At 40.4% G+C, this 26,337-nt stretch overlaps 1 protein-coding gene across 1 annotated transcript in view; it reads right to left on the bottom strand.

Moving 5' to 3' along the window:
- PAPPA (pappalysin 1) overlaps positions 1-26,337 on the bottom strand; it is a 482,150-nt gene that overhangs the window by 45,136 nt on the left and 410,677 nt on the right. Inside the window, exons 15-19 of the mRNA XM_073573135.1 lie at positions 22,530-22,713; positions 16,224-16,434; positions 15,954-16,125; positions 13,392-13,542; positions 2,963-3,075 (exon numbers count right to left, since the gene is read on the bottom strand). Of these exons, the coding sequence (XP_073429236.1) occupies positions 2,963-3,075; positions 13,392-13,542; positions 15,954-16,125; positions 16,224-16,434; positions 22,530-22,713 (831 nt within the window). The remainder of the gene's footprint in view (positions 1-2,962; positions 3,076-13,391; positions 13,543-15,953; positions 16,126-16,223; positions 16,435-22,529; positions 22,714-26,337) is intronic.

Raw genomic sequence — 26,337 nt, forward strand, 5'->3', positions numbered from 1 at the left:
CAGCAAACTCACCTGACCTTAACCCCATAGAGGGTATTGTCAAGAGAAGATAAGAGACACCAGACCCAACAATGTAGAAGAGTTGAAGGCTGCTATCAAAGCAACCTGGGCTTCCATAACCCCTCAGCAGTGCCATAGGCTGATCGCCTCTATGCCATGCCGATTTCATGCAGTAATTGATGCAAATTGGAGCCCCGATGAAGTAATGAGTGCAGTTACTGAACATACATTTCAGTAGGCCAACATTTCGGATTTTAAAATCATTTTTCAAGCTCTTGTAAAGTACTGTAATCTTCTGAGATAATGACTTTTGGGTATTAATTGGCTGTAAGCCATAATCATCAACATTAACAGAAATAAACACTTGCAATAGATCACTCTGTTTGTAATGACTATATATAATATATTAGTTTCACTTTTTGTATTGAAGAAGTGAAATAAATTATTTTTTTGATATTCTAATTTTGTGAGAAGCACCTGTAGATACATTTATATTTCTTCTGGACTTTAATTTAGACAAAAAAATCATTTATATTTAATAACTGGGAAAAAATATAGAAGAGCACTAAAAATGCTTAATAAAAGCGTGAACGGCTCCCTACTAAAGTGTCTTGCAGCTCGGTGTTCCAGATAACAATTCTGTAGGAGATGTTAATGTAAGACTAGCTTTCAGACTCCGGCTTCTTTCAGAGATGTCAACAAAAAAATTAATAGACCCTATGACAGATAATAAGAATAAATGTCTCCATATTACTAGAAATGTGGATTTTAAACTCCACTCCGGGGCAGAAGTTGTGCATCTTATGTATCTTTTCTGGCATTTGTTCTGATGATACTCGGATATATACACAAACGTTGACTATTTAGCTCTTAAGTCTCAGTGGTAGATACTGCAGTGGATTATATTTGTTACTTAATCACTGAAATTGATATGCCCTTTATGAGTCAGACACACTACCACATCACTAATTCTCTGGAAGAGAATAGAATAAATGAGAACAAGTAAGGTCAGCGAAGAGGGTGTCTCCAGACGGCTCGTGATGCATTATAATTCCCTTCGCGACACAGCAAGTTGCACCTCATTTATTTTCATGCAGCCACTCAAACTGTCCTATGTCTGAAAGTAATAGACCTCAGATCCTGTTATAAGATGACATCAGCATTGTAAAACAATCTAATTCTATCATTAGATTTAAAACTATGCCAGGTGCCACAGAGATTTATGACAATTTTGTATCTTCTAAATACGCCACTACGTCATCTCTGGCCAAGCTATGGGTTACAGAAAGAAAGTTAGCAATATATTCTTTGCTTTTGTTCAGACAATAACTTGATCAATGTATCTGCTGTATATATTTTCCAGTGTTGAGTGTGATGAGTTAGCTTGCTCCCATAAGAGACATTGCAACAGATTAGTATCACAAGTTCGAAACTCAAGATCCAATATGGACCACTATGTCCAAATGACCTAAACTCACATGTAAGGTTTTGAGGCTGTGGAGTTTGGTTCACGAGAAACGAGATGCGATCGGCCGGTATATTGTCGCCCGTACTCGGACCATGAATGTTGGTCTTATAGTGACATAAATTCATGTGTGTGAATAATTCATTGCCTCTAGACTAAGTTGACGTTTAATTGATGATCACATAAAAAAATCAACACATGGAATGATGGGGACCGGTTTGCAAAAATTTAGTCTTATGTTAAATGTTTGATCACTGGGGATCCCACAAGAAGGTCCTTCTCTGATCACCAAAATGGGGGTCCTGAGTTCCCTGTGTGAATGGAGCGGCTGTTGTACATGAAGACTGCAAGTCCCATTTTCTGTCTATAGGATTGATGAAGATAGCCACGTGTGAATAGAACTGCTGTTGTAATGAACACTGCAGTCCCATATTTTGTCTACTAGGACTGTACTGATGAAGATAGCCATGTGTCATACTCTGTTATCTCCATTAGATCATACCTAATGAATAGAACCTCAGTATTCACTTGTGAGGGACGCTCTTTTCAAGCAGAGACACAAGACTACTATTCTTATGATCGGTGGGGACCTAGCAGTGGGATCCTCAGCAAATAAATACTTATCACCTATCCTGTGACAAAGTGATAAGATGTAATCCTGGGACAACTCGTTAATGCAATTTACAATAAATTGTATGCCCTGGGGCTGGAATAGCCCTTCTATATTTCTATGCCTGAGTATAGTTAAAGGACAAAAATTGGCCTTATTGGTGAAAATTTTGCACCTTACTGTGCTGTGGATCAATTCTTCCAGGACCATCTTCTCAAAATACACCATATGGCTGTCATTTAATGGACTAATAAGCTGTCAATGAAATACACTATGATACCAGATGGCTCCAAAGTAAAACGGTAAGGCTATGTGCACATGTAGATTTAGGTCCTGCGGATTTTTCCGCGCGGATTTGGAAAAATCCGCAGGTAAATTCTCAGGTCAAAAGACTTGTGGTTTACCTGAGGATTAGCCTGCGGTTTAGCCTTGCGGTTTCACACCTCTACAATGGAGAAGGTGTAAAACCGCTGTGGATTCCGCACAAAGAACTGACATGCTGCGGATTTGAACCCGCAGCAAATCCACGCGGAAAAATCCGCACCATGTGCACAGCGTTTTTCAGTTTGCCATTGAAAACAATGGTACTGTACAACGCACCTAAATCCTGAAATGCTGCGGATACACAGGAGAATCCGCACCGTGTGCACATAGCCTTATAGGTAAGAAAAATGGCTCTAACCTGGGACTACAGAGGACCATACATTGCCACTTGTTAACATGTTGGAAAATCTCCAAGATATTGATTAATTTTTCAATTTTACCTTGTAGAAATATGCAGAATTTGAACCATTATCCCAACCACGACACCATCTTTTGTTGGCAGAGCATTCAAAATAAAAGCTAACCTTTCTTATATCAATATGTGATCAATAAATGAACTTTACCTGCACCCTTTTTGGATTCATCCAATGCTGTAAGTTTCTTTCTGTCACATTTGGAGGCATTATGACGACTTCCTTCTTCTCATCCTCCAAACAACTGACATTGCATTCGGCTCCTGTTAAGTAGACAAAACATAGAATGAGCCACTATTTTGTATATAATATACAGTTGTGCCCAAAAATTCACATACCCCGGCAGAATTTTTGCTTTCTTGGCCTTTTCTCAGAGAATATGAATGATAACATCAAAACTTTTTCTCCACTCATGGTTAGTGATTGGGTGAAGCCATTTATTGTCAAACTACTGTGTTTTCTCTTTTTAAATCACAATTACAACCCAAAACATCCAAATGACCCTGATCAAAAGTTCACATACCTCATTTCTTAATACCGTGCATTGCCCCCTCTAAAATCAGTGACAGCTTGAAGTCTGTTGTGGCAGTTGTGCTTGAAGTTCTTTATTTTCTCAGATGGAGTGGGCAGCTTTACCATGTGACAAAATAAAGAACCTCATCCACAACTACCACAAAAGACTTCAATCTGTCATTGATGTTAGAGGGGGCAATGTACAATATTAAGAAATGGGGTATGTGAACTTTTGATCAGGGTCATTTGGATGTTTTGGGTTGTCATTATACTTTAAAAAGAGAAAACACAGTAGTTTTACAATAAATGGCTTCACCAAACCACTAATCATGAGTGGAGAACAAGTTTTGGAGTTATCATTCAAATTCTCTGAAAAAAGGTCAAGAAAGTAAAAATTCTCCCGTGGCATGTAAACTTTTCAACACAACTGTAAGTTCTTATCTAAGGCTAGCTTCACACTAGCGTTTTGGGCCGCAGTGCACGGCCGCCGCTAAGCCCCGCCCCCTGCCCGCCCCCTCCGGTCATCTCCGCCTAGTATCGCACACGGCTGCATGCGATCTGCACACCCTATCTTTAGCATAGGGTGCGCAGACCGTGCGCTGACCGTGCGTTAGTAGAATTTTGCATGCGCTGCGCCCTTTTGATGGTGCGCCGGTGTGCACCGAACGCACCATGTTGCATTTTGGTGCACTCGGAGCACCGTCAAAATGGCGCAGCGCACGCAAAATTCTACTAGGGCACGGTCAGCGCACGGTCTGCGCACCCTATGCTAAAGATAGGGTGTGCAGATCGCATGAAGCCGATGTGCGATACTAAGCGGAGATGACCGGAGGGGGCGGGCAGGGAGCGGGGCTTAGTGGCGACCGTGCACTGCGGCCCAAAACGCTAGTGTGAAGCTAGCCTGAGTCATGGTAATTTTCAGATTGTATTTTCTGAAAACTGTCCATCTAACCTCACAGACTTAGGTATTTTTGTTGCTGGTGAAAATCCTTCTGTCTCTTCATGTAATCACACATAGACTCAGTGATCTTGAGATCAGGGTTCTGTGGGGGTCGAATCATCACCTTTCGGACTTCTTGTTCTTCTTTAAGCTCTAGATTGTTCTTAAAGGGAATCTGTCACCCCTTTTTTGAGATATCATATAATGATATCATTCAATTGTGTGTCACATAAGGATTCTCTTAGTACTTTTGCCTCCCTCTGACCCCGCATCTTTCATGCATAAATACCTTGTTTATATCGGTTCAGATGTATGTAAACTGCCGCTGTCCGGTCTGCTGGACGGGGCTTATTCAACTGCTCCCCCCCTCCCTGTCTTGCTCTACGCATTTCTTCTTGTGTAGAGCAAGACAGGGAGGGGGGAGCAGTTGAATAAGCCCCACCCATCGGACTGGACCGTGGCAGTTTACATAACATCTGAACCGATATAAAAAAGGTATTTATGCATGAAAGGTGCGGGGTCAGAGGGAGGCAAAAGTACTAAGAGAATCCTTATGTGACACACAATTGAATGATATCATTATATGATATCTCAAAAAAGGGGTGACAGATTCCCTTTAATGACAATGCTGTATGTTTGTTGCCGTTGTCCTGCTGCAGAATGAATTTGGAACCATTCAGATGCCTCATCGATGGTATTGCATGCTGGAAAAGTATCTCCCTGTATTTCTCCACATTAAGAACACCAAGAAAAGGGCAACATTGAGGACTGTAGGTGCAATGATCGGCCAAGGAAACTAAGTGCAGCAGATGAAAGACTCATCTTGCTTTCATGCCTTTGAAATCGGAAGATGTCCAGCAGTGCCATCTGCTCAGAACTGGCAGCAACCAATGAAACTCAGTCTGGCCAAAAGTGGTCTTCATGAAAGAATTGAGGCAAAGTCATACCTTCAACATGGAAATGAGGCAAAGTAACTCAACTATGCATGAAAACATAGGATCTGGGATACAGAAAAATGGCAGCAGATGCTCTGGTTAGTTAAAATGTGAAACACTTTGCTGTAAGGGGGCAGTTTGCGTAACGACTGGAGAGCCACACAATAATGTATGTCTGCAGGCAACAGTGAAGCATGGTGGAGGTTCTTTGCAAGTCTGGGGCTGCATTTCAGCAAATGTAGCTGTGGATTTTGTTAGATTTAATGGTGTCCTTGGCGCTGAGTAATCCAGGTAGATACTTATCCATCATGTAATACCATCAGGGAGGCATTTGATTGGCGCCAAAAGTATTCTGCAGCAGGTTAACAACTCTAAACATACAACCAATGTAATCATAAAATATCATCAGAAGAACGAGGAGTCCTAGGAGTGATGATCTGGCCCTCGCAGAGCCCTGTTCTCACACCATCCAGTCTTTCTGGGATCACATGACGAGAGAGAAGGATTTACATTAGTGACATCCACAGAAGATCTGTGGTTCGTTCACCAAGATGTTTGGAACAACCTCTTGCTAAGTTTCTTCAAAAACTGTGCACAAGACTATCTATATAAATGTATGCTGTTCTGAAGGTAAAGGGAGGGTCACAACAAATAATGGTTTTTCTTTTCTTTTTTTTTCAGTCATTTTGTATTTTGCTAATCGATAAAACTAAATTAACACATGATTTTCAAAGCATTCTTACTTTGTAGCATTCATTTTTCACCTGCCGAAAACATTTGCATGGTACCGTATATATTATTTATTAATCTTTAGCGCCCTGGAATTCAGTACACTCAGATTATAAGCATCACCAGTGATGCTACAGGGAGCCATTTTTTCGTTGCTGGCTCATTAGTTATGATCCCTGATATATGAATACTGTGTCATTCAGAAAAAGGAAAAATCTGGTGTATTCTGTATAGGTGCTGCACAAATGGAAGGACCAGGCTACACGCCTGTGACTCACCATTTTATTACTGCATGCTTAGCTCATCTAGGTTTCGGCTACTGCCCTCCAGAGAGGTCTAGAATTGAATTTGTGAGCCGTGCATTTACAGCATAGAAATAATAATGGCTAAGAACTAGCTGTGCTCTGAGGCACAATATGCCTTTTACTTGGCAAAACCCAGATACAAATAGCATTTCTTCTTCATTGTTAATTCCACCTGCTTTCAATCAAAAATTCCTATTTAAGTCATTGTACATCTAAATATATTTCTTGCATTTGCCACACACAAAAGTCCAAAATGTCATTTTCGGAAGTGAATTATGTTTTATGAAGATTTCCATTTCATTTTATAATTTAATTATCCGCTTATATAAGAAGTGTTATTACCGAGTTTCACATTCGAAGGAACCATAAAAAAAAAAATCAGGACATTACTTTATAGCATACTTAGGATTCTGAAAAATAGAAAAATGAAATCACAACTATAGGTCTCCTTCCACATTTCTATTTATGATGGAAATATTCCCCACATATACCCTTGATACAGTCACGTAACTACCATGGGGACAAGGTAGGATGTCGCCTCGGAACAACTCATATGGTGGAGCCCAACTGGAGGCGACTGCCACTCTAAACTGTATCAGTGTGCATAAGACACTGATACAAAGATGCCCTGCCGAAAAATATAGTCATCTGTCCTGCCACGCTTCGCTTTGTAGGCCGCAGGTCGCGTTAGCAATACATATTATATCCCTCTGGTCCTCCTATATAGGTGGATCAGGGGGCTTTATTTCAATACATGAGGTATAAGGGGGCATAATTACTATATATGGTTTGATCAGGGGGCATTATAACTATACAAGGAGGACCAGGGGACATTATAACTATACCTGGGGGAATAAAGGAGCATCATTACTATATATGTGAGAATCAGGGGGGAATTATTATGATATGTGGGGTGATCTGGTGCAATTATTACTCTATTTGCAATTAGATGGCATAATTACTACATCTGGGGGATAACTAGGCATTATTACTCTATATGGGGGATCAGAGGGATTAATACTATATATGGGGATAAGGGGGCTTTATTATATGTATGCGGAGATCAGGATGCATTATTACTATATATGGGGAGATCAGGTGAAATTATTACTCTATCTAGGACAATTAGAGTGCAATATTACTATATATGGGGGATAAGTGGGCATCATTTCCATATATGGGGGATAAGGGAGCATCATCTAATATATAAAGCTCAATGTGTGTGTGTGTATGTATGTATGTCCGGGACTGGCATCCGCACCGTCATAGCTACAGCCAGAAAATTTGGCACAGTCACACGTCTGGACCCCGAGAGCATCATAGGCTATGTTGTGAGGTGAAATTTTAACCCCGCGCGTTCCAATTCACCAAACAATTTTGCCCCTATCTACATAATGGGGAAAAAGTGAAAGGAAAAGTGTTGGAGGCAAATTGACAGCTGCCAGATGTGAACAAGGGAGACTGAAAGAATGAGAGCGATGGTGCCGAAGAGTATATACCGTACAGTTACTAAGGTGGGGCCCTGACATGGGATACTCACCGCACACGGGGATATGAACACACACACAAAATGCGCCACACACTACCACGTGCTTCAACACATATACCACCCTCAGCACACATTTCACCACACATACACCAACCTCGCCACATAAAAGTCGCCACTCAAAACTCGCCACGCTGTCCCAGAGCTGTTTAAAAGATGAAAAATGAGCTGTGATTGGTTGCTATCAGCAACAGTTTTCTCTGTAGACAGTTGTGGTAACTGAGGCCTATTATTCTTATCATTTCTATGGTGTTATCGTCCTTCTGTAAAGCTGGAAATAACACAATTTATTACCGTGCCAACACAGACCACCCTCTGACACAGACTGCAGGGGGAGCCCAGTATCACACAGGATAGGATTAGATACACGGCTCAGCAGTCAGTATCACACAGGATAGGATTAGATACACAGCTCAGCAGTCAGTATCACACAGGAGAGGATTAGATACATGGCTCAGCAGTCAGTATCACACAGTATAGGATTAGATACACAGCTCAGCAGTCAGTATCACACAGGATAGGATTAGATACACAGCTCAGCAGTCAGTACCACACAGGATAGGATTAGATACACAGCTCAGCAGACAGTATCACACAGGATAGGATTAGATACACGGCTCAGCAGTCAGTATCACACAGGATAGCATTAGATACACAGCTCAGCAGTCAGTATCACACAGGAGAGGATTAGATACATGGCTCAGCAGTCAGTATCACACAGGATAGGATTAGAAACATAGCTCAGCAGACAGTGTCACACAGGAGAGGATTAGACACACAGCTCAGCAGTCAGTATCACACAGGATAGGATTAGATACATGGCTCAGCAGTCAGTATCATACAGGATAGGATTAGATACACTGCTCAGCAGTCAGTATCACACAGGATAGGAATAGATACACGGCTCAGCACACAGTATCACATAGAATAGTATAAGATACACGGCTCAGCAGGCAGTATCACACAGAATAGGATTAGATACACGGCTCAGCAGTCAGTATCACACAGGAGAGGATTAGATGCACGGTTTTTATGTGCAATATAATCATTATAATTTGTTATAACTAACCACAGTTGGTTACTATGCCCAGGCAACGCCGGGCTCTTCAGCTACTTACTATATATACTTTAGTGGGATCAGGGGCATTATTACTGTATGAGGGGATCAGGTGAAATTATTACTCTTGGGATAATTATCAAGTGGCATTATTACAAGATACATAAGGGGAATCAGGAATGCAATATTAATATATACAGTGGCATGTAAAAGTTTGAGCACCCCTGGTCAAAATTACTGTTATTGTGAGCAGTTAAGCAAGTTAAAGATGTAATGAGCTCTAAAAGACCTAAAGTTAAAGATGACACATTTGCTATGTATTTCAGGCCAAAAAATGCATATATATTTTCATATTTTACATTTTAAAAATTGCAAAAAAGAAAATGGGCCTATGCAAAAGTATTGGCACCCTTACAGAATTTCTGTGCTCAGAAAACTTTGACCAAGGTTTCAGACCTTAATTAGTCTGTTAGGGTTATGGTTTGTTCACCATCATCGTTAGGAAAGGCCAGGTGATTAATATTTCCCAACTTTATTAAAACCCAGCCTCCTCTAACCTTGTACCAAAAACAGCAACCAAGAATTCTTCTAGTCAGCTGCCTAGCACAATGAAAATTAAATTGATGGAAGACCACAAAGCAGGAGAAGGCTAAAAGAAGATAACAAAGAGTTTTCAAGTTGACCTTTCCTCAGTTCAAATTGTAATTAATAATAATAATAATCTTTATTTTTATATAGCGCTAACATATTCCGCAGTGCTTTACAATTTGCACATATTATCATCACTGTCCCCGATGGGGCTCACAATCTAAATTCCCTATCAGTATGTCTTTAGAATGTGGGAGGAAACCGGAGTGCCCGGAGGAAACCCACGCAAACACGGGGAGAACATACAAACTCCTTGCAGATGTTGTCCTTGGTGGGATTCGAACCCAGGACCGCTAACCACTGAGCCACTGTGCTGCCCATTAAGAAATGTCAGTTACCAGAAACAGTGGAGGTCAAGATAAGGTCTGGAAGACCAAGCAAATGTCAGACAAAGCTGCTCAAAGGAATGCTAGAGAGGCAGATCAGAACCCACTACTTGACTTCAAAAGACCTTCAGAAAGATTTAACAGACTCTAGAGTTGTGGTACATTGTTCTACTGTTCAGAGACACCTGCACAAATATAGCCTTCATGGAAGAGTCATGAGAAGAAAACCTCTTCTGCATCCTCACCATAACATTCGGTGTTCAAGGTACAGTGGGGAAAAAAAGTATTTAGTCAGTCAGCAATAGTGCAAGTTCCACCACTTAAAAAGATGAGAGGCGTCTGTAATTTACATCATAGGTAGACCTCAACTATGGGAGACAAACTGAGAAAAAAAAATCCAGAAAATCACATTGTCTGTTTTTTTTTCATTTTATTTGCATATTATGGTGGAAAATAAGTATTTGGTCAGAAACAAGCAATCAAGATTTCTGGCTCTCACAGACCTGTAACTTCTTCTTTAAGAGTCTCCTCTTTCCTCCACTCATTACCTGTAGTAATGGCACCTGTTTAAACTTGTTATCAGTATAAAAAGACACCTGTGCACACCCTCAAACAGTCTGACTCCAAACTCCACTATGGTGAAGACCAAAGAGTTGTCAAAGGACACCAGAAATAAAATTGTAGCCCTGCACCAGGCTGGGAAGACTGAATCTGCAATAGCCAACCAGCTTGGAGTGAAGAAATCAACTGTGGGAGCAATAATTAGAAAATGGAAGACATACAAGACCACCGATAATCTCCCTCGATCTGGTGCTCCACGCAAAATCCCACCCCGTGAGGTCAGAATGATCACAAGAACGGTGAGCAAAAATCCCAGAACCACGCGGGGGGACCTAGTGAATGAACTGCAGAGAGCTGGGACCAATGTAACAAGGCCTACCATAAGTAACACACTACGCCACCATGGACTCAGATCCTGCAGTGCCAGACGTGTCCCACTGCTTAAGCCTGTACATGTCCGGGCCCGTCTGAAGTTTGCTAGAGAGCATTTGGATGATCCAGAGGAGTTTTGAGAGAATGTCCTATGGTCTGATGAAACCAAACTGGAACTGTTTGGTAGAAACACAACTTGTCGTGTTTGGAGGAAAAAGAATAGAGTTGCATCCATCAAACACCATACCTACTGTAAAGCATGGTGGTGGAAACATCATGCTTTGGGGCTGATTCTCTGCAAAGGGGCCAGGACGACTGATCCGGGTACATGAAAGAATGAATGGGGCCATGTATCATGAGATTTTGAGTGCAAACCTCCTTCCATCAGAAAGGGCATAGAAGATGAAACGTGGCTGGGTCTTTCAACATGACAATGATCCAAAGCACACCACCAGGGCAACGAAGGAGTGGCTTCGTAAGAAGCATTTCAAGGTCCTGGAGTGGCCTAGCCAGTCTCCAGATCTCAACCCTATAGAAAACCTTTGGAAGGAGTTGAAAGTCCGTGTTGCCAACCGAAAAGCCAAAAACATCACTGCTCTAGAGGAAATCTGCATGGAGGAATGGGCCAACATACCAACAACAGTGTGTGGCAACCTTGTGAAGACTTACAGAAAACGTTTGACCTCTGTCATTGCCAACAAAGGATATATCACAAAGTATTGAGATGAAATTTTGTTTCTGACCAAATACTTATTTTCCACCATAATATGCAAATAAAATGAAAAAAAAACAGACAATGTGATTTTCTGGATTTTTTTTTCTCAGTTTGTCTCCCATAGTTGAGGTCTACCTATGATGTAAATTACAGACACCTCTCATCTTTTTAAGTGGTGGAACTTGCACTATTGCTGACTGACTAAATACTTTTTTCCCCACTGTATGTAAAAGAACACCTAAACAATGCACTTTCAAAAAAGTCCCATGGGTCAATGAGGTTAAAATAGAACTCTTTGGCTACAATGATCAAATGTATGCATGCAGAATAAGGGGCACAGAATTTCAGGAAAAGAACATCTCGACAACCATTAAGCATGGGGTGGGATCAATCATGTTTTGGGGTTGTGTTGCAGCCAATGGCACTGGGAACATTTCAAGGGTACAGGGAAGAATTAATTAAATGAAATTTCAACAAATTCTTGATGCAAACATATCAGCATCTGTAAAAAACTGAAGTTGAAAAGAAGATGGCTTCTACAAATGGATAATGATCCTAAACACACATCAAAATCCACAATAGACGACCTCAAAAGGCGGAAGCTGTAGGTTTTACAATGGCCCTAACAGTCCCCTGATCTGAACATCATTGAGAATCTATGGCTAGACCTCAAAATAGCAGAGGATGCAAGACGAGCCAAGAAACTCACAGCACTGGAATAATTTTCCATGGATGAAAATCCCTCAAACAAGAATTGAAAGACTTGTCTGGCTACAAAAAGTGTTTACAAATTACAAGCTGTGATCATTTCAAATGGGGGTGCTAGTAGGTACTAACCATGCAGGGTGCCCAAACTTTTACATCATGCCATTTTCCTTTTGTTAATTTTTAAAATATAAAAACATATCTATCTTGTTTTTGGCTAAAATACAAAGGAAATGTGTCATATTTAACTTTAGACTTTTTAGAGATCATTTCATCTTCAACTTGCTTAACTGTTCAGTAATTTTGTACCCAAATTTTTACATGCCACTGTAAGGAATCCGACTTCTCCACAACAGTATCACGGACCTGCATGTTGTGTTCCTTGGTCTTCATGATGCTCTCTGTGCTTCAAACAGAACCCTGAGACTATCACAGAGCAGGTGCATTTATACAGAGACTTGATTACACACAGGTGGATTATATTTATCATCATTAGTCATTTAGGACAACATTGGATCATTCACAGATCCACAATGAACATCTGGAGTGAGTTTGCTGAACTGAAAGAAAAGGGGCCGAATAATATTGCACGCCCCACTTTTCAGTTTTTGAATTTCCACAAAAATTTAAAATAACCAATAAATTTTGTTCAACTTCACAATTGTGTCCCACTTGTTGCTGATTCTTCACCAAAAATTTACATTTGGTATCTTTATGTTTGAAGCATGATATGTGGGAAAAGGTTGAAAAGTTCCAGGGGGCCAAATACTTTCACAAGGCTCTGTATGTACTCATAGAGGGATGATCAGGAGACTTTATTACTCTATTTGGGGAAATTTAAAGGGCATTACAACTATATGTGAGGGAATCAGGGGCACTATTACTATATATAGGAGATGAGGAGACATTACTCTGTTGAAAATCAGGGGGCATTATTACACTTTTTGGGGGCTCAGGTGGCATTTTACCATATATGGAGGAATCAGGAGTCATTATAACTGTTAAGGGCAATTAGGGGGCTTTATTTGGGGCAATTAGGCGGCATTATCACTACATATAAATATAAATGGGGAATCAAGAAATATTATTACTCTATATAAGGTGATTCGGGGACATTGTTATTATATATGGGGGTACAGCAGGCAGATTTTGTGGAAGGATATAAACTGCATGATGAATGGTACAAGTAATTCCCTAAGCCTCCTTGTACATTGCACTTGCACTTACCTATTCCATATCCCTCTGCACACTCAATCACCAAAGGATCGACAGCAGAAAGATGGGGGGGTTCACAAGGCCCTTTCATGGAGTCACACAACTGAAAACTGCCACTCCAAGTCCCGTCCTTCTGACAGCGGATAACATTATGTCCAAAGTCCTGCATTGCGACATATAAATATATGTCATTAATAAACAATAGAAATAACTTTCAGTTATCGTATAGGTCACCAGAACTTTCATAGTACGATGCTTTTCATATCTCCCGCGGAAAGCAAAGCATGAACGAAGATGACCCTTTCTTTTAATTGAAAGCTCCCTAATAGGCTAAACTTGAATACTTTTAAAGAATTTTGAAGAATTTTAACCCCTTTTTGACACATCGGTTGCTGCTGTATGAAGCATTTTCCTGACACAGCAGCGACAAGAGCTTTCTCAGATCACTGCTTTTTATCCATTTAAATGCCGCTGTCAATCAGTAATAGCGGCATTTAAAGAAGACATAAAAAGTGGCCAGTTTTTGGTCGTGATTTATCTCCACAGTTCTAGTGAACATTAAGCTTTTTAATTTCTTATTTATTTCTTATTAAATCTAACACAGTACTGGAAATATGGGCTTTTTTTATTCATTGCTATATCAAGGAAGCAAGGCTCACAGGATTCTCTAGTGGCTGACTTTAGGCTCACAGGATTCTCTAGGGGCTGACTTTAGGCTCACAGTATTCTCTAGAGGCTGACTTTAGGCTCACAGTATTTTCTAGGGGCTGAGTTTAGGCTCACAGGATTCTCTAGAGGCTGACTTTAGGCTAACAGTATTTTCTAGGGGCTGAGTTTAGGCTCACAGGATTCTTTAGGGGCTGACTTTACGCTCACAGGATTTCCTAGTGGCTGACTTTAGGATCACAGGATTTTCTAGGGGCTACCTTTAGGCTCACAGGATTCTCTAGGGAATGTCTTTATCATCACAGGATTTTCTAGGGGCTGACTTTAGGCTCACAGGATTCTCTAGGGGCTGACTTTAGGCTCACAGGATTCTCTAGGGGCTGACTTTAAGCTCAAAGGATTCTCTAGGGGCTGACTTTAGGCTTACAGGATTCTCTAGTGACTGACTTTAGGCTCACAGGATTCTCTAGGGGCTGTCTTTAGGATCACATGATTTTCTAGGGGCTGCCTTTAGGCTCACAGGATTTTCTAGGGGCTGTCTTTAGGATCACAGGATTTTCTAGGGGCTGACTTTAGGCTCACAGGATTCTCTAGGGGCTGACTTTAGGCTCACAGGATTCTCTAGGAGCTGACTTTAAGTTCAGCAATGCCCTTTTGGCAAAGACAAAAGGTCTGTATCTCTGGAGTCTTATAAAAAATAAAAAAAACTGGAATACTCTAGGTAGAAGCAGAAACAAAATAAGAAAAACGATCCACTTTTAACCAGGTGATAGGTCCACTTTAAATAGCACATTTTTGTGTACACTGAATCCCATTGGCTCTTTTAATGATGAGATCGCAGGGTCTTATGTGCATTCATGCCAGCTGAGGATCTGTTGAAAGCCCCTGTGGTTGTCATCTTAATCCTCCTATGAAGCCTAACCCTTGCTAGGATTCTTACAGTAGGAGAATCTCAAAAACTGTTATAAAAGGTGATCAAATGATCATAGATTCAAGGCCAGCAAAGGACATTAAAAATAAGAATTTTTTTGTAGAAACAGTAAAAAAATATATAAAAATTTGAATCACTCCTTCCCTTTTCTGTTAATAAAGAAATAAAAAATAAATATATTTTGTAACATTTTATTTGTAAATGTCAGATCTTTGAAAATATAATGACAATTAATCAAAAACAAAAATGCCGTACAGAGAAAGCAAAGTTAAGGAAGAATAAATGTGAATCTTTGGCCACCACATCTTCCTAAAAAATGCAATAAAAGTGATCAAAATGGCATCAACAAAAACATCAGGTAGCCAAATAAAAAATCAAGCTGTTTCACTGCTCAATAGATGGAAAAATATCAAAGCTAAAGGGTTTGAGAAAATAGCAACATAAACCAAATTTTGAATTTTAAAATTTTTTATATACTTTTTTTAACACTTAAATTAGAAACAAAAAAAGCTCTACATATTTGATATCACTTTCATCTGTTGACCTGGGAAATAATATTTTCAGGTTATTTTACTTTTCATGGAACAACGTATAAAACAAAATCCGAAATAAGTTATCGTTCTTGGAAGAAGGGGAAGAAAAACACGGGAGTGCATAAAAAAAGGACATCATAATGGGGTAACATAAAAAAGTATTCTTCTAGCCACAAATAAAACCTTGACTGTGCATCTGACCTTCATGGTCATCTCTCTCTTGTTGAGTTTGTCTAGCTTTTTGCTCCCTAGACCTCTCGCACTTTCAGTTCTTGGAGCTGGAAGCAGCTTGCTGTTATCTACTCCTTTCAGCTATATGTCATGCTAGAAAAATATCTATGGCTGTAAAGTTAAACAATTTCTCATACTAACAGCAAAGGATGTCCATCATTAATATGGGCAATAATAAGTTGAAATCTTCGGTAATAGGCTTTGTTGACTCACCGACTGGTTGTTGCTGTCATTGCATGGCAGTCTACATTCACTGCTGTACTGAAATCCATTGGTACACTGGTAGAGCCCCATGAACATAATATGAGGAGGTTCACACATTACAGGGACACATTCTCCAAATTGCCAGGCCCCATCCTTAGTGCATTGAATTTTGAATGCCTTCCTTCCCCAAAGGAAAATCAAGACATAAGCAAATGTGAGTACTTGCTTGGAACATGAGCGGTCTTTGAAACACGCAGGGTTATATCAAGAAAGACTTACTTTCTTATCTTCTTTGCCGATTCTGGCACGTGATATCCCACCTTACACCTGTACTTGCAGAAAGAGCCCACTTTGTGGCCATTAGAAAGGCAACGATCTGTCAGCAGGTCAGCATTAGGCAAAGGTGGTGGTGCCATGCACATAAGCTCACAGATGGCTTCTGGAAATGACCACAGACCGTCCTCTAAGCAAGTTAACACATTGTTATTACCTGAAAATACACAATGATGGATACAATTATTATTTTACCTGAACATACTACAACCCAAGCAAATCCAATGCTCAGCACCCGATTCCACCACTACAATACTCGTCCAGGCTCTAATATCTTACTCCAATTTCAAACATCTTGTTGCCTTATGGTATGTTCACATGATGTCTTTCTCAGGTGTGCAAGCCAGCCAAGTTTTTTAGAGGAAGATTTTTCAGAACGCATCTGAGTTTTTTTCCTAAAGCTTCTTTTTTAGCATTTTGTCATGACTTATTATGGGATTCGTGGCAGCTCTGGTTCTGACGTAATTTAAATGCTGTTTTTTCCCTTTGGTCCAACAAGAGTCTCTTGCTAGCAGCTGCTTTTGGGCTGGTCAGCTGATGTTGGTCGGTAACCACTCCCATCATCCTTTAAATAGTCACATGACCCATCAGTTGATTGTCAGTACTACAGTCTTTCTATGCAGCCCAGCCTGGAGTGAGGAGCACTATTGTAATGGTGGTGTTTCTGCCGCTATTGGAGTTCAGATACTGGGTGCTTTTTTCTATGATGCTGTGGAGCTTGGCAGCAGAGCCTGAAGCTCAGTATTTTGTCTCTTTCTTTGTCTGTCCCGTGTTTGTCACTTCACCTGTGTTTGCACCATCTGCAGTGGCGAGGCTAGCGTACTTCTTGACAGTGAACTAGCCAGGGTATATTGAGGTGACAATCAGGGACTAGGCACACGGTGGTGAGGGGAAGGACTAGCATAGGGCATTAGAGGAGTTTAGAGACAGGCAAAGGTTGGTGTAAGGAGGTGTCCCATGCCTTGCTGACTACATTTAGGGCTTTCCTATCCCCGTCTCCATCCGTAGTTGTATGCTGTGTCGTCCGCCAGACTTACCTATGTCCGAGCGTGACACATTTCCTGAGCAAATTTTCTGACATTTTTGACTGCCAGTTGGTTTTTTGAGAATTTTTCCATTTTTGTACAGGCATTTTCCAGACTTTTTTCTTTACCTCAATTCAACAATGAAGAAACCGTTAGCAGATTTAGGGGTAATCTAGGCACCGGCATATCATAAAAGTTTTCCCAGGCAAAGCCACTTGTTCACCTTCAGATTTTGCTTCCAAAATGCATCTCAACTCCATCAATTAAAGGAATGTACACTTGGAATTGTTGAGCTTAAAGGTGTTTTTCACTTAAAAGCAATAATTTTGGGGTAAAAATATTTTTGCAATCAGGCTTCATTAAAATTTTTCACCATTTGCCTTCGACAGCCTCTGTGTTGCACTGTCTACTGGTGACTGCAGAATGTGTTAACTGAGAATCCATCAATGAGCTCATTCTCACTTCTGACAGGAGAATTTGTAACTCTTTTATATTCAGAATTGAGAGTCCCTCAGTGGTTGATACCTTTTAATGGCTAACTGAAAAGATGGTAACACATTGCAAGCTTTCGAGACTACTCAGGTCTCTTCATCAGGCATAGACTAATACAAAATCTGAAGAGTCACATACAGTGGGGAAAAAAAGTATTTAGTCAGTCAGCAATAGTGCAAGTTCCACCACTTAAAAAGATGAGAGGCGTCTGTAATTTACATCATAGGTAGACCTCAACTATGGGAGACAAACTGAGAAAAAAAAATCCAGAAAATCACATTGTCTGTTTTTTTTTCATTTTATTTGCATATTATGGTGGAAAATAAGTATTTGGTCAGAAACAAAATTTCATCTCAATACTTTGTGATATATCCTTTGTTGGCAATGACAGAGGTCAAACGTTTTCTGTAAGTCTTCACAAGGTTGCCACACACTGTTGTTGGTATGTTGGCCCATTCCTCCATGCAGATTTCCTCTAGAGCAGTGATGTTTTTGGCTTTTCGCTTGGCAACACGGACTTTCAACTCCCTCCAAAGGTTTTCTATAGGGTTGAGATCTGGAGACTGGCTAGGCCACTCCAGGACCTTGAAATGCTTCTTACGAAGCCACTCCTTCGTTGCCCTGGCGGTGTGCTTTGGATCATTGTCATGTTGAAAGACCCAGCCACGTTTCATCTTCAATGCCCTTGCTGATGGAAGGAGGTTTGCACTCAAAATCTCACGATACATGGCCCCATTCATTCTTTCATGTACCCGGATCAGTCGTCCTGGCCCCTTTGCAGTGAAACAGCCCCAAAGCATGATGTTTCCACCACAATGCTTTACAGTAGGTATGGTGTTTGATGGATGCAACTCAGTATTCTTTTTCCTCCAAACACGACAAGTTGTGTTTCTACCAAACAGTTCCAGTTTGGTTTCATCAGACCATAGGACATTCTCCCAAAACTCCTCTGGATCATCCAAATGCTCTCTAGCAAACTTCAGACGGGCCCGGACATGTACAGGCTTAAGCATTGGGACACGTCTGGCACTGCAGGATCTGAGTCCATGGTGGCGTAGTGTGTTACTTATGGTAGGCCTTGTTACATTGGTCCCAGCTCTCTGCAGTTCATTCACTAGGTCCCCCCGCGTGGTTCTGGGATTTTTGTTCACCGTTCTTGTGATCATTCTGACCCCACGGGGTGGGATTTTGCGTGGAGCACCAGATCGAGGGAGATTATCAGTGGTCTTGTATGTCTTCCATTTTCTAATTATTGCTCCCACAGTTGATTTCTTCACTCCAAGCTGGTTGGCTATTGCAGATTCAGTCTTCCCAGCCTGGTGCAGGGATACAATTTTGTTTCTGGTGTCCTTTGACAGCTCTTTGGTCTTCACCATAGTGGAGTTTGGAGTCAGACTGTTTGAGGGTGTGCACAGGTGTCTTTTTAGACTGATAACAAGTTTAAACAGGTGCCATTACTACAGGTAATGAGTGGAGGAAAGAGGAGACTCTTAAAGAAGAAGTTACAGGTCTGTGAGAGCCAGAAATCTTGATTGCTTGTTTCTGACCAAATACTTATTTTCCACCATAATATGCAAATAAAATGAAAAAAAACAGACAATGTGATTTTCTGGATTTTTTTTTCTCAGTTTGTCTCCCATAGTTGAGGTCTACCTATGATGTAAATTACAGACGCCTCTCATCTTTTTAAGTGGTGGAACTTGCACTATTGCTGACTGACTAAATACTTTTTTTCCCCACTGTATTTATGCACAATACAGCACAGAAAAAATGCAATAGATGAGACAAGTAATGTGAAGCAGAATTATGATTATGGGAGAGGGAGAAACATAAATATTGGACCAGTTCATAGATAAAGAGTCCGGATGTTTTATTGTCCTCTGATTGGGGTCTCCTAATGTGTTGTGATGCCCCCACAAGGTCTTAGGAGCAAATTCCTTAATTGATGTAAAAAGACACAAATCCATGCGACACATTCATTCCAGCATTGAGAGTTTCAAAGGTCGGCATAAATTTATACTCACAGACTCTTCTCTCTCTCTGAGATGTGAAGTTACCTTTCAATACCAGTAATTTCATATCCCTGGAGTTGTGGTCAATCATACAAAAATGTTTTGCCACAGGTAGATCCATTCTTTTTTCTCTTATTGTGTGACGATGAGCATTCATCCTTGTTCTAAGCTTTTGCCCTGTCTCCCCCACATACAGACCCCCAGTTGGACATTTAGTTCAAATAATTAAGCACACCACATTAGATGTAATGCAGCTGAAAGTACCTGGGATCTTGTAGTTCTGATGTGAATTGGGGATCTTTATCTTGTCCGTTGTCATTATAGATGGACAGGTTTTACATTTTTTCTGGTTGCAAGGAAAGGTTCCTCCAGCTGTTGGAGAGGACAGGGAGCTTCTGACAATGATGCTTCTTAGATTTGGGGGCTGCCTAAAGCACAGTAGTGGGGGGTCTGGAAAAATGGATTGTAATCGGGCATCTTTTTGTAGTAAAGGTTGTAATTTCCGTGCAGCTCCCCTTAGCACTTCCAGATTTTGGTTGTAGGTGACTACTAGAGGCACCCATTTATTTTCTCCTTTAGTTTTGTAATGTAGCAGGTGATTCCTTGACATTCTGGTGGCTCTTGTAATTTGGTTTTCAATTGTTCTTGGATGGTAGCCCTGATTCAAAAAGGTCTTTTTGAGGCGACCAAGGTGTTTGTCTCTATCCATGGGGTTGGAACATGTACGATTGTATCTGATGGCTAGGCTATAGATAATAGAGTTCTTTATGTGTTTTGGATGGAAACTGTCCCATTTAAGGTATGTTGGACGGTCGATTGGCTTCTGATATAGGGATGTCTCTATTTCATTGTTTTTTAGCTTAATGATGGTGTGCAAAAAGTTAATCTCAGTGCTGGAGTAGTTGAGTGTTAAATTGATGGTGGGATGAAATTGATTAAACTGTTCGTGGAACGTCTTTAGCTATTGCTCAGACTCTATCCAGATGATTAAAATATCATCAATGAAGCGGTAGTAGGCCAGGGGCCTGATGGGGCATGAGGACAAAAAGTCGCTTTCAAGCTTGGCCATGAAAAGATTTGCATACTGTGGAGCCATTTTACTTCCCATAGCTGTGCCAGTCACCTGAAGATAGATCTTGTTGTCAAATTCAAAGTAATTGTGGGTGAGGATGAATTTTATACCTTAAATGGGACAGTTTCCATCCAAAACACATAAAGAACTCAATTATCTATAGCCAAGCCATCAGATACAATCGTACATGTTCCAACCCCATGGATAGAGACAAACACCTTGGTCGCCTCAAAAAGACCTTTTTGAATCAGGGCTACCATCCAAGAACAATTGAAAACCAAATTACAAGAGCCACCAGAATGTCAAGGAATCACCTGCTACATTACAAAACTAAAGGAGAAAATAAATGGGTGCCTCTAGTAGTCACCTACAACCCATATCTGGAAGTGCTAAGGGGAGCTGCATGGAAATTACAACCTTTACTACAAAAAGATGCCCGATTACAATCCATTTTTCCAGACGTCCCACTACTGTGCTTTAGGCAGCCCCCAAATCTAAGAAGCATCATTGTCAGAAGCTCCCTGTCCTCTCCAACAGCTGGAGGAACCTTTCCTTGCAACCAAAAAAAATGTAAAACCTGTCCATCTATAATGACCACGGACAAGATAAAGATCCCCAATTCACATCAGGACTACAAGATCCCAGGTACTTTCAGCTGCATTACATCTAATGTGGTGTACTTAATTATTTGTACTAAATGTCCAACTGGGGGTCTGTATGTGGGGGAGACAGCGCAAAAGCTTAGAACAAGGATGAATGCTCATCGTCACACAATAAGAGAAAAAAGAATGGATCTACCTGTGGCAAAACATTTTTGTATGATGGACCACAACACCAGGGATATGAAATTACTGGTATTGAAAGGTAACCACATCTCAGAGAGAGAGAAGAGTCCGTGAGTATAAATTTATGATGACCTTTGACACTCTCAATGCTGGAATGAATGTGTCGCATGGATTTATGTCTTTTTACATCAATTAAGGAATTTGCTCCTAAGTCCTTGTGGGGGCATCAGAACACATTAGGAGACCCCAATCAGAGGACAATAAAACATCCGGAATCCTTATCTATGAACTGGTCCAATATTTATGTTTCTCCCTCTCCCATAATCATAATTCTGCTTCACGTCACTAGTCTCATCTATTGCATTTTTTCTGTGCTGTATTGTGCATAAATATGTGACTCTTCAGATTTTGTATTAGTCTATGCCTGATGAAGAGACCTGAGTAGTCTCGAAAGCTTGCAATGTATTACCATCTTTTCAGTTAGCCATTAAAGGGTATCAACCACTGAGGGACTCTCAATTCTGAATATTTTTCTATCTACTGGCTAACACGGTACAAAGATATACTGTACATCTTTCCTGTAACTCTTTTATGTCTTTTTTAAGCTTCTTTTAGCTGATTTATGTCAACAGACCACATTAAAGTTAAATGTACAGGGAAACAAAGAGGCTGTAAAAGCCAAATGCTGCAAAATGTTTAATACAACTCAGTTGCAAAAACGAATTTTAGGCCAAAATACATGCATTTACTGTATATAAAAAAAACATAAAACAAAATAGTCCTTTTAAAGTCAAAAGGGCATAATACTTTGAATCTCTAGAAATTCAAGCTGAACTTTATTCCCTATGTTTAATAATGAACACTACCTCTCATTTGAGCAGGATGATAGCACTGAAAGGTACATTGTTTTGTATAGCTGGTACCAAACGGACAATAAAATGACGCATGGTAGATGTGATTCTTATCAGGTAGGCCACAGTCAACTGGTTCACAGGTCACTTGTTTGCTCCATTTTCCATCTCTGCATGTTATAACAATTTGAGAATCAATCTAAAGAAGCAAAAAGAGGAAAAAATGAGTAAATATATTGCAATAGCAAAGAAAGCTGTTTACAGAATATATTTTAGTATTATAGAGTTTTCCCCTTCAATTCTGAGCATTTACTTCCCCGGCTCTCCACACTAAATCTCTGTGAATTGAAAGCAGGATTTAAGGTACAGTTTCACGTCGAGGACATCCTCTTTATTTTTTGTTTAAACTCATTAGGGCTCATACTTAATTTCGAGAGACTCGCATGATTCTTGTTCGAGTCTCTCGCATGAAAACCCGACACTGCCACCGGCACTGGGACGGTGCACGCGGCTGCATAGAAACACATGTAGCTGCACGCTCCAGTCTCAGTGCCGGCGGCAGTGCCAGGTTTTCATGCGAGAGATTCACACGAGAATCATGCGAGTCTCTCGCAAGTGAGTATGAGCCCTTACACCACAAGTAATGAAGAGGCTTGCTTTCACTTGTTTAAATCCAATTTTTAAAGAGGACCTGTCACTTGCTCAATTAAGATAAATAACTTGTAAAACTACCTGTGTTCTCCTGATTCTGCCTTTCTTTTCCATTTTGTGCTGGATTACTCCATAGCAGAGATATTCATATTTCTTTCTTCTGGTGCACATTATGTGAAATCTCTGTCTACAGTCCAACTGGGCATTTTTTCTTACTTTTACCCTTTTTCACCACTCCCAGGTGCTGCCAATAATGGCTTGGCAGCTGATCAAAGAGTCTAGAAGTATCAGAGGCTGCTTTGCCATGATTGGCAGGGGTGAACACGCTCTCCCAGAGAAGACACTAAAGAAACACCCTGTTTAAGTGCAAGCAGAGATGTCACATACTGAGCTCCAAAAAAACAACAAATATGAATAAAGAGAACAGACCTGATGTAAAATATATTACCGGGTCCCCCAAATATTCATGCAATTTCTATGCAGCTGTCTACATATCAATTAATATGGATGGACACGTGATGTGTCTACACTTAATAAATAGTGATGAGCGAGCATACACGGTAATGCTCGGTACTCGCCCAAGCATCGCTGTAATCACGGTACTCAGCGAGCACCGAGCATTTCCGGGATTATTCGGCGGGAGCTCTAAAGAGCACCAAACATGCAGGGATTTTCTGCCATGTACTGTAATGCCGCAGCCATCTTGTTGTGGTATTACAGTGATTGGCTGGTCGCACGGCATCATCAGGTCTATATCAGATCTGTCACCGCCCTGCTCGTCCCAGTCAGCTCTGGAATCACCAGTGTAGGGAGCCTTGCTGCAGCGATAGGGACAGAATAGATGGGGAATCGGTTACTATGGGTATACCTTTGTTGAATCCACAAATCCAGCTAAACCAACAGTCCTTCTAAGCAATAATTATGGCTGGGTATATAGATATCAGTGATAGGTAGGCAGGCAGTGTATTTGGCTATATATATGTATGTATATATATATATATCAGTGCTATCTATGCAGGCAGGCATTGTATGTGGCATACTTTATTGCTTACAGCAAGAGGGTCCATTCCATTACTGTCTGCTGCTGCTGCCTATTACAGATATTGACCATATATACATAGTCCCAGGTATCATTGGCCAGGAATAATTTTTTTGGCATCTTACTCCTGATTATTTTATTGAAAAGCAATCCAGAGCACACATTTTTTTTCTGCATTTGATTGTTGACACTGCAGAATACAGCCAGATCCTTTTCATAGTACAGCGTGAAAATCCAGCTATTTTAGAAGGGTTTGCCCGTCCCAGCAATTACATCTAAGTGCATAGAAAATTCTGCCATTTTTGTGGTACTGTAAAAATTTTTTGGAGTGTCTTATACAATTTATTGACATCATTTTGCTGCCAAAAAATATTTAGCTACAGGGCAGATATTTTCCATGGGGTTTTGTCCGCCACACGGATTCCAGATCATTGCGTTTAAAATTGTGCCTTTTCAGGCCTCCATAGAATTGTTTTTGTTGTGTTTAGCCTACTTATTGACACAATTTTACTGGCCAAGAAATACAGGCCAGATATTTGAAAGTGTGATATCTCCGTCACATGCCTTATCTATCTGTGGGCAACAAATTGTAGTATTTTAGTCCTGCATTGAACTGTTTTTGCTGTGTGCTACCCTAGTTAGTGACACTGTTTTGCTGTAATAAAAATGAAAATACAGGCCACATATCTTGCAGTGTGGTATCTCCATCACACGCCTCATCTATCTGTGGGCCATAAATTGTGGCATTTCAGGCCTCCATTCAACTGTTTTTTGCTGTGTGTTACCCTAGCTCTTGAAACTATTTTCCTGTAAAAAAAATAAAAATACAGGCTACATATTTTACAGTATGGTATCTCTGTCACACACCTCCTATATCTGTAGGCTACAAATTGTGGCATTTGAGGCCTCCAATCAACTGTTTTTTGCTGTGTGTTAGCCTAGTTCTTGAAACTATTTTTCTGTAAAAAAATTAAAATACAGGCCACATAGTAAGGTATCTCTTTCACATGCCTCATCTACATGTGGGCTACAAATTGAGGAATTTGAGGCCTCCATTCCATTTTTTTTCCTGTGTCTTAGCCTAGTTATTACACTTCAAGAAACTCAAATAAGTATGAATAAAGAGTCTATTATTATTGTTTTCAAAGTATCATCAAAATCAATATCAATATTCCACAGAAAAAAATTCGACGTTTCGGCTAAAGTGCCTTTTTCAAGAATTTATCTGCAGAGTAAACAATATATGCACTCATTATACATGAAAAATTCACATAAAAATAAAAATAAAAATAAAAAACCAATACGTAGGGCATCATATTCATTTAAATTATCAACATAGACCCAGAGTAATACCTGTGGAAATAATAATCATCCATGGACATCAGAGTCAAATTCATCATACATGTCACATAGGTGTAGAATGCCTTATGAAGAGAAAGACAAAAAATTATTTAGTACAAAAAAGAATAATGCGTCACCAAAAGAAATTGCCCAGATATACAACATATGAACATAATATGCTCCACCTAAATAATTACAGAGGATTACAATAGAGCCAAGAGCATCCTAATGAAAATGCATAGTGCGTTCTATGAATATATGATATATAGAAATTCATAGTGCGTTCTATGAATATATGATATATAGAAAAATACTTGGCTCCATAAGAATAATAACAAATGAAGAAAAAGTGGAAAAACAAGATCCAGGTACATGGTGCGCTCACTACCCATATCCAGACATAACTCGGTCTAGAAATACCTAATAAAGTCCGTGGATTGCATACATGTGCTCCCGGGTGACCTGTGCGAATCCGTGCAGTGTGGCCCATCTCTGCCATGAGAGAACGCGGCTCTCATATACCGGAAAAGCTGAAAACTTCCGGGGTAAGAGTCAGCGTCCCACAGGGTGGACTGCGCATGCGTCATCCGCATATGCCGGAAAAAGCCGAAGTGAAAGGCCAAATGGCTGTGAAAATCCGAATGCCTGTGAGATGACGTAAGCAGGCTTACAGGAAAATGCCGAACTAGAACCGGAGACCAATACTGAAGAGAGGGAGAGTTTAAAGCCACCACCACCGTCCGACATATCAGGATAAGGGATCATTTCCCACGTGTACTATCAAACTAAGAA

This window comes from Dendrobates tinctorius, unplaced genomic scaffold, assembly GCF_039654945.1.
Source record: "Dendrobates tinctorius isolate UK_male_01 unplaced genomic scaffold, ASM3965494v1 ptg000034l, whole genome shotgun sequence".
NCBI classification, from domain to species: domain Eukaryota; kingdom Metazoa; phylum Chordata; class Amphibia; order Anura; family Dendrobatidae; genus Dendrobates; species Dendrobates tinctorius.